The sequence below is a fragment of the Balearica regulorum genome, chromosome 4 (genome assembly GCF_011004875.1).
Source record: "Balearica regulorum gibbericeps isolate bBalReg1 chromosome 4, bBalReg1.pri, whole genome shotgun sequence".
Classification (NCBI taxonomy): domain Eukaryota; kingdom Metazoa; phylum Chordata; class Aves; order Gruiformes; family Gruidae; genus Balearica; species Balearica regulorum.
Window position 1 is genome coordinate 73,454,103 of NC_046187.1, and position 12,852 is coordinate 73,466,954.

Consider the following 12,852-nt stretch of genomic DNA (forward strand, 5'->3'; position numbering starts at 1 on the left):
TCTCATAGAGCAAACGTGGTGGGTCCTGGGAAAGTGGCAAGCTGCTGGCTGGATCCTGGTTGTGCAGGCAGCTGTTTCGGGTGTGCGTTGAGTATGTCAGGAGGGCATGACAGCACTTCTGCACAGAGCTTCATGCTATGTCTGTGCAGGCTGTGATCACTTTGTGTTTGCAAAGTTACTCCCCAAAGCAGATACTTCCTTGAGGCACCTTCAGTGAGGGCTTGTAGGAATTTATTTGGGGTTTTTTTTCCCAGCTGTACCAGTCTGGCAGTCTTCAGGGGATGTGCTGTGTTTTATATTGCCTTTCTCAGCTGTGACTTTCTGCCATCAATACGTCAGGTTCTGCTCCTCTCCTATTAAGAGGTCTTGTCAGTATGAGTCAAAAGGTAACAAGTTTCAGCACCCCTGCTTGCAGCCTGCTCTTTAATACAGTCTCTAACATCTGGAAGACTCTGATGACTCTAACATCCATGTTGACTTTGGCTCAGGGTGGACTGAACCCAAACACAGTGCCTACCTGAGATGTAAGGCACCTACCTTTGATGTAAGGCAGTGGTACCACCTTCCACCCCTGTCACAGCTTAGCATGCCTCAAGAGCATGCAGAGGATGGTGAGGCAGCACCAGTGTGCATTGCATTTAGCTAAATGCCAGCAACAACGGCTAGACAGGGTGTGTTATCAGCAGAGAGGCCGTCTGTTGATTATCCATGGCATTATCTTGTTCTGCCCGGCGTTGGTTTTAGTTTGTGCTGCCTGATTTTCTGGCTGAATGCGTAGGGAGTGCACCCCAGTGCCATGGAGGTGTGGAGGTATCTAATGCTCCACTGGTGCCAAACTTCCCCTTGCTTTCACTGCTTGAGTTTGGTGCTCAATGCCTATTAGAACGCAGCACTTGTTTGGAAGATGCACCTGACTCTGTCTCTTCTCCCTGCTCTCCCCTCCCAGCTGGGGTCCTTCCTCCTTCATGGAAAAGCCACTTGTGTCTGCACTGGTGAGGAACCTGGAACAAGCCACGGCTGGTGGGTGATGCATACAGAATTTGGCCTTTAGCAAAATCATTCCCGGGCCAGTCCCACTTGCACATTTGGTAAGATATCTTTCTTTTGCTTGCATACTTTCCTTTCTCATCCCCTGCTCCTGCATGCTGCCAGACCCTCCCAAAAGGGCCTGGGACAGGTGCAACGGTTATGGGCTGGTCTTCGGTGGGCACCAGCCAGGAGAGCTGATCACAGAGTGGTGCATCTAGGCACAAAATGTCCCTGCAAGGCTCAGAGATGATTGTATCACCGTGCCTTGGGACACTGATGCCTTTCCTGGTTTTAGAAAATAATCTTGTTGGGGCAGGATACGATGCTTCTCCTGCTTGATATGTTGCCTACACCCAGGATGCTGCTTGTGAAAAGCAACACGATGTTGATGAAACAGAGAAACTAAATCAGATCTAACATGGCTGAGAAAGTGGAGGAAGAAGAAGGTACAAGCAAGAGTGACAAATCTTTTCCCTGTCTCCTGGTGAGCCCATGGTCCTGGACCATGAAGCCCTAGAAAGCACTTCATGTCCTGGTATCTCCCCTGGCCATTCCCTTGTGTCCTCCCAGTTAGTAGCTCTGTGGTGTTGAGCAGATCCATCATTCACCTTTTACACTCCTTTTTCATGTCAACATGACCCATGTCTCCATATTCCCTTTCTGCAGGTTATGTAGCCTCTGGGAAGGATGAACTTGCTCAGAGTCGTCCACCAGCAGGAGACACCTCCTTCGAGAGTTTAAATGGCATCGGCCACCAGGAAACTTTGCTATTTTTGCCATCTCTTACTGACACCTGCAGGACTTCAGACTTTTCTTCCTTTTGCCAAATCCTCCCTGTCTCACCAGGGAGCCATGACCAATGAGAAAAAATCACAATTTTAGTAATTTGTTTGAATGTTGCTATGAAACAGGACATGGCAGCCAGTGCAAGCCCTATTTGTGTAGTCACCCACAGAGGAAAAAAGACATTTGTTCTGCTTTGAAAAATACCTCTTTCATGTGGAAAGGGCATACGGTTTGGGTGGAAAGCTGCAGCCACCGAAGGGGGGGATGACCTGCGGTGGGATGTTCATCAGTGACAAAGCCCAACTGAGCAGCTTCGCAAACGTTCCTTGAGATTGTTTTCCACATTGATCAATGCACATCACACGCTGCAGCCAAATATCCACCCGCGGCTAAGAATTGGCTGCATTGTAGGGCAATTACAGTAAAATATTACCCCCTCCTCCCTAACCCACAAGCAAACACTGCTGCGGGTGAAGGCCAGCAGAAGAAGAATGACATCATGAAACCCGAAAGGGAAAGCAAACATCACGCCAGCTCCATGCACGGGTCAGCCACTGTGCCGGGACAGAGACTCACCTCTTTGACTTCTGTGCTCTCTGTGTGCTCGGAGGACTTTTTTTTGGGCAGCCATAAAGCATGGGTATGCTACACACCACAGCTAAGTCCAGAACGATCTGTCCCTCATGCTTTTTGAGTCCTGGTGGCAAATGGTGCACAGCATCCTCACCACCCTGCCATGATGGAGCCATTTCCACGTGAGCCAGCAAAAGGCCGTTCAGCTGCGCTCCGACTGCAGCCCTGGATGACCGGGGATTGTTCCCTGGCCCACGCTGCTCCTGCTGGGCAGGGCTCAGGGCTGGCCATCAAAGTGTGTCCTTAAAGCACAGAAACTACTCATTCCAGGTAGCAAGACTTCTCCTTCCACAATGCAGAGCATCTTCGTAGTGCTAAAAGAATTTTTTTTCTTAACAATGCCAAGGAAATGACCTAAAAAACATGTAATTTTTTTTTTAATTCTGCTAGGATGTGCAGTGGTGGTGCCAGTCCCAGTGCCACAGATGTAACCTGCTCAGACACATGCACTCCCATTCCCAGCTCCTTAAAACTAAAAATGCGTGCTACTGTCGGGCGGCTATAAGTAGGCAGATAAATTTGCATGCAAAAATCGAGGTGTCTGGGATGCAGTTCCACAGGATCATTTGCAGGAATCCATTAATACTACATGCAAGTGCTGGTCGGATCGGCCCAATGTTTCCCAAGCTGCAACATCACCGTGTGTCATCTGCTACCAGCGAAACAAGGATTTACTGAGTAACCTTGCTCAACCCCCACAAAGCCAAACTTGGGCTCCCCTTGCTCCCTGGGAGCCGGGCAGGATGCAGTGCCTCGCGCCCATCCCACCAGGCACTCGGTGCCCACTCTGAAGCACTCACCTTCCCCCCTTTCCTAGCAGCGGGCTCCTCCTGTGGACCTTGCACCTCCACCAGCATCCGCAGGGCCGAATGCAACGTGAGCAGCATGATCACGCTGGGAGAACCCCCTAACAAGTTTAATACGCAATTCCTGCCCTTGTACTACTGCTATATGCTTAATCCTGTACGAGAGTGGGGGTTAAAAACCTCTGTACCTGTACGCACACAATGGCTGATGTGGCTATAAATATACCCACCAACAAATACATAATACTGCCCTTAAACCAAAGTTGTTATAAATTTATTATGAATATAAAATCTGTGCTGGCCAGGACTCACAAAGCAGCACTGTAAAACATAAATCTCCTGGCGCTACAAATCCCAGAGCCTAGAAGACTTGGTTTTGCAAAGGACCTTCACAACTGGGAATAAACCCCAAAATTTAACAACGTGTTTATTTTTTTTTTTTTTTGTAAAAGTAAGTTTGCCATGTTAACAAAAGCAGAATAGTTTTATTTAGTGTTCATCTCACACCTTCAACAGCTGCAGCTGTCAGGCACAGAAATACAGTATTAAAATAAACTGAACAGAGTTGCTCATTGAAAAAAATCACGCTATGCAAACCTGTGGATTGTAACATCAACAGTATAAAATGTAACAAAATTGGAATTTTTAATTTTTTTAAGCTTTTAAAGATAATAGTCCAGGCTATAAAACTATATAAGCATTGAATAAGAAATGTTAAAGTCAACAAGTCTACAACAGATACATCTTGTAAAAACTCAATAAATTATATATATATTTATAATATCTAGTAACATTTGAAATCATGCACAGTTTTGTACATTTTCTTTTTTCAGTACAGGAAAACTCAATGCTTCGAGTACTTGGAATGTACACAATTAGCAGACATTTGTAAGAAAATACCAAAAAATTCTTTTTTATTCCAACAAAACAAAAATCTATAGAAATCTACCTTCTCAAACTTCCATTGAAGTAACCTCAAACTATAAATTATTTATTTTAGGATTTTGTGGCTCTAAGAAGAAAAAAAAAAAAATCTTAAAATGAGATGCTGTCATCCTGTTATTCTGAAACATTGATATGTAATATGCACCAGAGAAAAAAATGGAAAGAAAGAATTCAGGATGCAATTTGCTTTGCCTCTTCGTGATAGTAGATAAGTCTTCTGGAGAGAAAAAAAACCCAACCCAACCCCACAAAAAACCCCAGCCCAAATCTCCCCCCTTGTCACCTTGATCCACACTAAAACTCCCTAGTTCGCTCGTGTGCTTTTAAACAGCTATCTGACATCGAGGAACAGAACAGCACAGCATTTTAAACACAGAAAATCAGGCATCACTGGCACTTTCCAACGTGTTAGATGCAAAAGAAATACACAGTCATTGCACCTCTCCTGCAAACAGTGTCACACTTCTTCCTATTTTGCTCACATGGCATTTCTGAAGCCCAAAATACAACGGTACTGGCAAAGGGGGGGAAAAAAAAATTACCCCGCATCATCCAAAGTCAACATTTAGCTTTGCTGCATACTTGTTATTAAATCGACCACAAAGAATACCTTCATTTGAAAATAGAAAAATAAACACCCACGCCCCCTTAATGCACAGTGGTTAAACTGATGGAAGAATTCTTGGCCCTGTTTTTTCTGAAATATGTAAAAATCATCTCTCTGCTGCTATTTGTTTGGTTTAACCACTGGTGATGTATTGAAAAATAAACTTACCTTTGCTCACTGCAATCCAGGATAAACTAATATTTTTTTAATGAATACATATATATATATATATTTATAACATTAAATGTAATTTGTTAAAGGACTGTACACCTATACATTCTTTCAATATTTCCCATAAACACAAAAGAAAAACTTGATTAATATATTTTTTCTCCATTTTTAATAAGTTAAAAGAAACCCCACCCTTAAACTTGGTGAAATTTAAAGTTTACAGTAACGCTACGCTATTTAAACCGATGAACAGATATGTTAATGTCTATAAATAACTTTACAAATATACATGTTAAAGTACAATTTTTAAAACAAAACTGTGAAGATATCAAACAACCAACCAACCTTTTCTTTCGCCCAGATCAGTATATCCTAGATTGCAATGCTCGTATTTTGAGACTCTCTCTCAGTACTGCTTTATGTTGCATTAGTATTATACATTTTTTTTTTAATATATTTATTTATATATATACAGGATATATTTATAGATATATACACAGATCTCTGGAATAAACCTTTTTGATATAAGTTAAAGGCTCTTGCCTACAGGTACCCGTAACTTCTTTCTCCGAGTCACTGCACATAGATGGAGCCAAACCGCTGGCGTCGAGGAGTGGATGGAAGAGCTGCTCCCCTCCCACTCACCCTTGGCAAGCAAAAATACGCAAACCCCAAAAAGCAAGGGTTTTTTACTTTTTTCCTCCAAAACAGCTGTTCCCAAAGGTCGGGATGTGGCTTGAGATGCCGTGTGGGCACCCAAGCGCCAGGTCCCACGTTGCTCTCAGATGGATGATGCTCTCCTCCCTGGGGACCCCACGGCCGCCGCTGGGTCTCTGCCCATCCCTGGGGTCTGTTCCTGCCTTGGCATGGCCCCATCGCTCCCAGCCTGGTGCAAGGGCCAGCACCGCCATTTCAGATGACTTGACTGTCTCTTTTTATCTTTTTTTTTTTTTTCTTTCTCCATGATTATTCGCATTTTACTTATTTTCTTCTTCCAAAAAGGATTCCTTCTATGTAGCTGGGTAACATCATGAAGCTATAAAAACGACGACAACAAAAATATAGATATTTTTATAAATATATGAATCCCTGCAGGCAACGTGGCTTTTCAGCTCCACCAAAAAGGTTCATGTACAGATTGCATAAGCAAAGAATTTCTACATTCTTTACACTTTTTTTTTGTTTGTGTTTTCTTTTTATAAAAAAAGGAAGATTTTTTTTTCCTCTTCTTCGTATTGCAGGCACAGAACGGCTACTCTGGCACTCGAAATGCAAGCACGGAGGCTGGAAGGTCAGTGCCCCCCAGGTTCAACATTCTGCTTAGTAAAAAAAACAAAACAAAAAACAAAAATAAACAACAAAAAAAATCATGTATGATAGATCATCTTGGCAAGAGATTAGTTCCTTCAGGCCAAACAGTGCTTCTTGACTTTTTATACAGCAAACGGGGGAAAAAAAACAACAAAAAAAACTTAATTTTTTTTTTCTTTTTACCCTGAACAGCTCGACAACACCACAAATCTCTGGGCACCACCATGCAGTTCCACTGGAAGATCCTTCACTACGGTTTCATCCTCGGCGCCCCACCCTCGCGCCTCCGTGGGCACGCTGCCCGCCTGTCCATCCATCCGTCTATCCATCTGTCCGGGGTGTCCTCACGTCCGGATGACGCCGTTGCAAGGGGGGTGCTTGGGCAGGCAGGGCTCGTCGGGCAGCAGGTCATGTGCAAAGACCGAGTCGTCCCCCGAGGAGCAGGTGCTGTGGGTGTCCTGGCCGGCCGGTGAGTACTGCTCGAAGGGCACTGAGAGGTCCAGGTACTCCTGCCAGGGTGACAGACCCATCAACGCTGGATGCCCCCCGCCGGGGACCGAGCCACCCCTCCCCGTGGCCACCCTACCACACTCACATCGGTGGACGTCACGGTGAGGACCCTGTCCAGGTCTTCCACCAGCTGCTTGAAGGTGGGCCGCTGCGAGGGGACGGCGTGCCAGCACTCCCGCATGATCATGTACCTGTGTGAGAGGGGACTGTCACCCACGATGAGGCTAAGCAGTGCCCACCCACCTGCCCACCCCCCCCAAACTGCGTGAGAGAACAGCTATGGCCAATGCAACTTCAGCCATGGTGGCCTTGGTGCATGGCCAGCTGCAGGGAGGAGGAGGAGGAGGGTTTTGTGGAGCCATGCTCCTCGTTACTGATCACCTCACTCATGTCCATGCTCCTGAAATAGGAGGAGGAACTGTCCTAAAAATGACACACCCGAGCTTCACCCCCCACTGCCACCCGCCAAACGAGGGCAGGTGCGTTATGTCACCTGGCAGTCATGGGCTGAGCCAAAAGACATCAGGGTGGGTGAACCTACCCAGCGTTGGCGCCACAATTGCACGGCGGGGATGTCCCACCAGCCTGAACCATGGCCTTGAGTGGTGTTTGGCCACAGAGGGAAAGGGGAGTGGGGAGAAGAGGTCACCCCCACCATGCACTCACAGGTCGTGGGTGCAGTTCGCGGGTTTGTCCATCCGGTGGCCTTCCTTCAAGAGTTTGAAGAGTTCCTCAACGGGAATTCCCGGGTACGGAGACCCTCCCAAAGTGAAGATCTCCCATAGTAGCACTCCAAAAGACCAGCTGGAAACCAAAGAAAGATCTTTAAAATTCAATGAGGTTTTTTTTCCGAGCCCCTCCTGTATCCCCTTCCCCCTGCCTGGCTTTATTTCTGTGCAGCCATGCATAGCTAACAAAGTCATCAATAGCATGACTAATTGCCTAGGCCATTTTTACTAGTTACTTGGAGATCTCTGCTGATCCAACTCAATAGCAAAGAAATCCCAGGCACCAAGTCTGAAATTGAAATGAGCATTTAATCAGATAGGTGACAGCCCATCTATTACCCCCAGCTCTTTGTTAGGTCTTCCACCAGCTCCACTGAATGGAACAAATCAAATTATTCATGCACAGCTTCACTGAATTGCAGGCTTGGAACCACAGGCCACTAATTGTGCAAGCTGATACCAAAACTTGCTTGTTACAACACTCATTTCACTGGCCAAGCTGGGAGAAAAATACCCCAACAAAAATCAGCAGAGCACTAACGTTACACACTCCACTCCTGCAGCTGTGCTCTGGCTAAAAGTCCTCTTTTTCAAAAGTATCTTTTGCCTTCTTCGTTTTCTTTTTAAAAACAGGGATTATTTGTCTCTGTTTCGCTTTCACGCACGCTTGCTCTCCCATTCTCTAGCTTTGATTTATCTGTCATGCCCACTGCAGCGTTACCTAAGCATGGAAACTATGATTTAAGATCAATAAAAGCCAAAGGATGTGAAAAATACAGAAATAGAAAAGATTCATTTGTCCAACTGCTAACAGCGAGCATCGGGGAGCAGGCAGGCTGGCTGCTGAATTACTGTAAAAATGCCATTATCGACCAAATATCGAAATAAAAAAGCCGGTGTGTGTGCTGAGCTACTTCAGCCCTTGCAAAGTTCAGATGTGATACAGATTGACATCTAGCACAGGCTTTGCTGTTTGCTTACCGTGCCGAGGCACCAAAACGGACAAGACAGGATTAGGCAAAATAAAGGCAAATATAAATGAAGCGGCAAAATTAATCCCAGAATATATTTGTTGAATATTCTCTGCTCAACACTACTAACAGCAGATAGAATATTTCAAGCTCATCCCACGTACTCAAGTGCAGAGCAACTGTCTGGAGCAAAGTGTGGAGGAAGCCGAGGGTAATGTGTTTTGCATGGAATTTCTTTTTTGCACAAATTTTTTTGACTGCAGAATGAATCTCCTCATCTATAAACTGGACAAGAAATACCTGCCTGCCTTCCAATAATTTTGCAGCAGCTCACTAGAGATCCTCAGATGAAAGCAACTAGATAACGGTAAAATAAAACCATGTGTGCAAAGCTGCAGCTTGGAATAGATTCATTTGCTTTTGCATCCCCGGGGACCCCAAGCAGTGAACGTGCCCTGCTCGTGCGTAGCAGCACATTTGTCTTTAACAAACTATAGGTGTTGGTTTCCCTGTCATTTTATATTTTTTTTTTAAAAAGTACGGGTATGCTTACACATCGCTCTGGTGAGTATAGACCCGGTCAAACAAGGCTTCTGGAGCCATCCATTTCACAGGCAGCCGACCCTGTAATTAGGAAGACAATGGGAACATCCCATCAGCATATCCCTCCAGCCACAACGGCACCATCTGAATCTCCTTTTCTAATCCAGTTTGAAACATTTTCATTAACCACCACATCTGCCTTCCCGGTCAGTGGGCAAAGCAGTAGTGGCCACATATAAACAGATTAGAGCATTTGATCCCTGGATCTTCGCTGACAATCTTTGCAGTAAACGCTCTCTGCGGAGGACTGTATTTCACTGCCAAGGCAGGTTTAACCGATCAGACCATTTAAATCTTCGCATTGGAACAGCATCCACTGCTCATAAATGCAGCGAGCTCTGCAGCAGAGCATGGGACAACACTTTCCATCTCTTTGGTTTGACTCAAAGTCCAAATCTTGCTTAGACTGAACTTGAAGGGAAACTTCCAAGAGTGAAGGCAAGGGCCAGATCCTCTAAGAATCAAATCCTGATCCCGCTGGAGGCTAAAGGAGGAGGCCTTATCCCAGGTTTCCAGCGGAACATCCTACATCAGGGTCATAAATGAGAATCATATGAGAAATATGAGATGAGAAAGACTAGATTAACCATAATTCTTTGGGGCTTTGCTTGGCCTCTGTAGGGAGTCAGAAAGGACCGTTTCATGTTTGAGGCATAATTTGGCTATGGGAGGGCTTTGTCCTCTTCTGACCCGTTGTCTCACTGAGGGAGACAACTAGAGATGGGGCATAGGCAGGATGCACAAATGAGATTATGCTCTCAGCTATCCAACACAGCTCAAACAGGGGAAATTCATCTCATTTGGAATTAAATTCCCAAGAAATTGTATTCATTTATGATTAGGAAGTCATGGCAGTTAAGAAAGATCTCTGATATGACATTGGAAAGGATCAGTATGGGCATGGTGGGCTTTGTAGGACTGCCTTGATGTTCAGACCCCTTGCAGTCGCAAGGCCCTCAGGTTCTGCAATGCCCTCAACCTCTTCCACTGCCACCTCCGCACTCCGTTGTAGCTGTGGCTTTTGCTCAGAGCTCCACATCTGCTGCAGGGCTCTGAACCAAGACACAGGTCTTCTCTGCAGCCCTTCATTCGTAAATTCACCTCCACAGAAAATATAAACGACTACAGGACTCAGCCCTTGTCTGGGACTATCTTCTCACCCTTGGCAGTGGAGTCAAGGAGCTCAGTTGTAAAACAGAGAGAAAGGCATGAAAGCCAGGTAGCTCCAGGTATACAAAAAGTGACATTCCTGTGTCAAGGGCTCTCTGGTGGGCCAGAATTTGGCTCCTTGGGACCTTTAAGAACAGTAGTGGAGTAGATTGGAAAAGGCTCCATTCCCCTTTGGTAAAAACCTTGGTTTCTCTTAGTCTAAAGCCTCCTGGCCAGAGCTGAGACCTGACAACCAGCTGCTAGCAGCAGCAGCATCTGTCAGGAAGAAAACGGATGGTGGCTGGAGTCCTTGGACCAGCCTATCTACGGTCCCTCACTAGGTGAGACCACCAGCAGATTTCTTCCTCCTAAGCCCCTCCAGAAAGGGAGCTGTGGGACAAAGGCCACTGCTGCAGGGATGGCCGAATTCCCTGCCAGAAGGAGAACTGCACGTGCTTGGCAGCTCTGTACTTACGTTGGTGGTTTTCTTGTAATAGTCGATGTTGTGAACATCTCTAGCGAGGCCAAAATCAGCTATTTTCATCACATTGTCTTCAGTGACTAACACGTTCCTGGCTGCCAAGTCGCGATGAATGCACTGTGAAAGGTGAGCAAGTCAATAAATAAGGGCTTGTTAGCTGCTTGCGCGTGGAACCAACAGCACCGTGTGGTTTATGAGCTGCCGTTTCATTGACTCCCAAGCTCATAAAGTTGTGGGCACTGCTTAACTCCTCGCTTTCTGTGTCACTGCCCCATCATGCATGCTTGGTGGGAGCCACCTCTTAGCAACACCTAATCGGCAGCCTCAGCGCTGACACAGCCACGCGTCTTTTCTCTCCAAAGGGGATGCACAGATGAGGAAGACAACCCTCCTCTTCTGTGGGCGTCTACTGGGACGTGAAACTGTCTTTCTGCCCTGCTTCTTCCAGGAAGAGGAGTGCTGGCTGATGTTTGAAGGAAAAAAAATCCTCAAATTAAGACATCCCCAACATATCCAAAATCCATCATAGTTTTTAGCTGAGAAAGAAGCTAAATTAGCTTGCACGGTGCAGAGAGGGAGTTTAAAGTCACCACGGACCATCCACCCTGAACTGCAGTCACAGGACCAACACACCTGACATCTGAAGCTGAACTTGCTCTTGCCATAATGCTCCCTGCCTGCAAAAAGAGGTCACGCCGGCTGGTGCAGAGCTTCGTGAACCCAAAGCCTGATTCTCCTCTTGCTGATGTCAGGGTAAATTAGGACTAATCCCAGGGTATGATGTAAGCAAATGCAGCAGCCGGCTCAATGCCAGCGAAGTGCTCCTCAGGGAGCATCATGGGCACGGCCATGCATCGAGCCAAATCCACCGCCAGCTCTGCTCACACCGAGCCTACCCGTGCTGGTGACAGCCACAAACACATGAGCTACACCCAGGATCTCAGCTTCCTCGTGGGTGCTCTGCATCTTTAGCCATCTCAGAAGGGAGAGGGAGGCATGTAGCCCCTGACTGTTGTCTGAAATGACATCTCCCATGACGGCAGCTCACAACTTGGTGTGATGCTCACCCTGACCAGTGCTGCCCGAGCCTCAGGATTCATAGAATCATAGAATCACAGAATGGTTTGGGTTGGAAGGGACCTTAAAGATCATCTAGTTCCACCCCCCCACTGTGGGCAGGGACACCCTCCACTAGACCATGTTGCACATCTCAAAGCCAAAACACATGCACACACACCGCCCCGCATTGCACGCCTTTGAACACATGGGTCTGACTGACGCTTCTACCAAATGAAGTTTCTCAACTTACTTTCTGAGATGCCAAGTACTCCATTCCACGGGCCACCTGGTAGGCGCAGGAAACCAGGTCTTTAAATGTCAACTGCTCCTCAGGCAGCTTGCAGGTGTCGAAGGAATAGTCCATGCCAGGTGGGCGACGTGCCCTGAGGTATTCCCGCAAGTTCCCCTTCGACGCGTATTCCACCAACACGTAGAGCGGTCCTGCAAGCAAGAGCACCATCAGCATCCAGCGGAGGAACAGCACGTGCTGCTTGGGGCTACGCTGACCACCGAAATCTCATCTGGGACATTTTGGGCAGCCAGTGAGTAATTACCTAGAAGGGACAGTCAAACCCGAGCCTCCCACCGCCCTGCGAGTACCGGGCTGCTTTGCTACCTACCGTCCTGCGTGCAGGCACCGAGGAGGTTAATAATGTTTTTGTGCTTCCCAATCATTTTCATCATTTCCATCTCAGAGACCAGATCGGAAAGGTCCTTGTCTGTGGCATCATCTGGAGAAAGCAAGAAAGCGAAAAAATGTCAAGAAAAAAAGCATTTTGTGAAATAGTTAATACAACTGCTGTGTAGCCATGTGGGGCTTTGATGGGGAGACAGTGGTCAAAGTATGGTTCAAAATACGGCTCAAAATATGGTGGTATTTGTTTTTATTCTACTTTGGGAAGAAGAATCAAAATAAACCCAAAACCTACTACCACAAAAAAGAAGACAAAAAAACAAATAAATGGAGATAAATGTTCATATGGAAATCAATACAGCCTTTCATCTTCTGTTTCATCCTGGTTAAGTATTCATGAAAAAAAAGCCAGTTTTGGTACCTGGGATC

General features: G+C 46.3%; 1 protein-coding gene across 4 annotated transcripts in view; it reads right to left on the reverse strand.

The window, feature by feature from the left end:
• Positions 1-5,910: 5,910 nt before the first annotated feature.
• The window catches only part of FGFR3 (fibroblast growth factor receptor 3), a 55,379-nt gene continuing 48,437 nt past the window's right edge, over positions 5,911-12,852 (reverse strand). For all 4 annotated transcript variants that reach the window (XM_075752688.1, XM_075752687.1, XM_075752686.1 and 1 more), the window contains exons 12-18: positions 12,410-12,520; positions 12,040-12,230; positions 10,725-10,847; positions 9,051-9,121; positions 7,465-7,602; positions 6,884-6,989; positions 5,911-6,797 (exon numbers count right to left, since the gene is read on the reverse strand). In XM_075752688.1, coding sequence (XP_075608803.1) covers positions 6,633-6,797; positions 6,884-6,989; positions 7,465-7,602; positions 9,051-9,121; positions 10,725-10,847; positions 12,040-12,230; positions 12,410-12,520 — 905 coding nt within the window. In that variant the 3' untranslated portion in view covers positions 5,911-6,632. The remainder of the gene's footprint in view (positions 6,798-6,883; positions 6,990-7,464; positions 7,603-9,050; positions 9,122-10,724; positions 10,848-12,039; positions 12,231-12,409; positions 12,521-12,852) is intronic.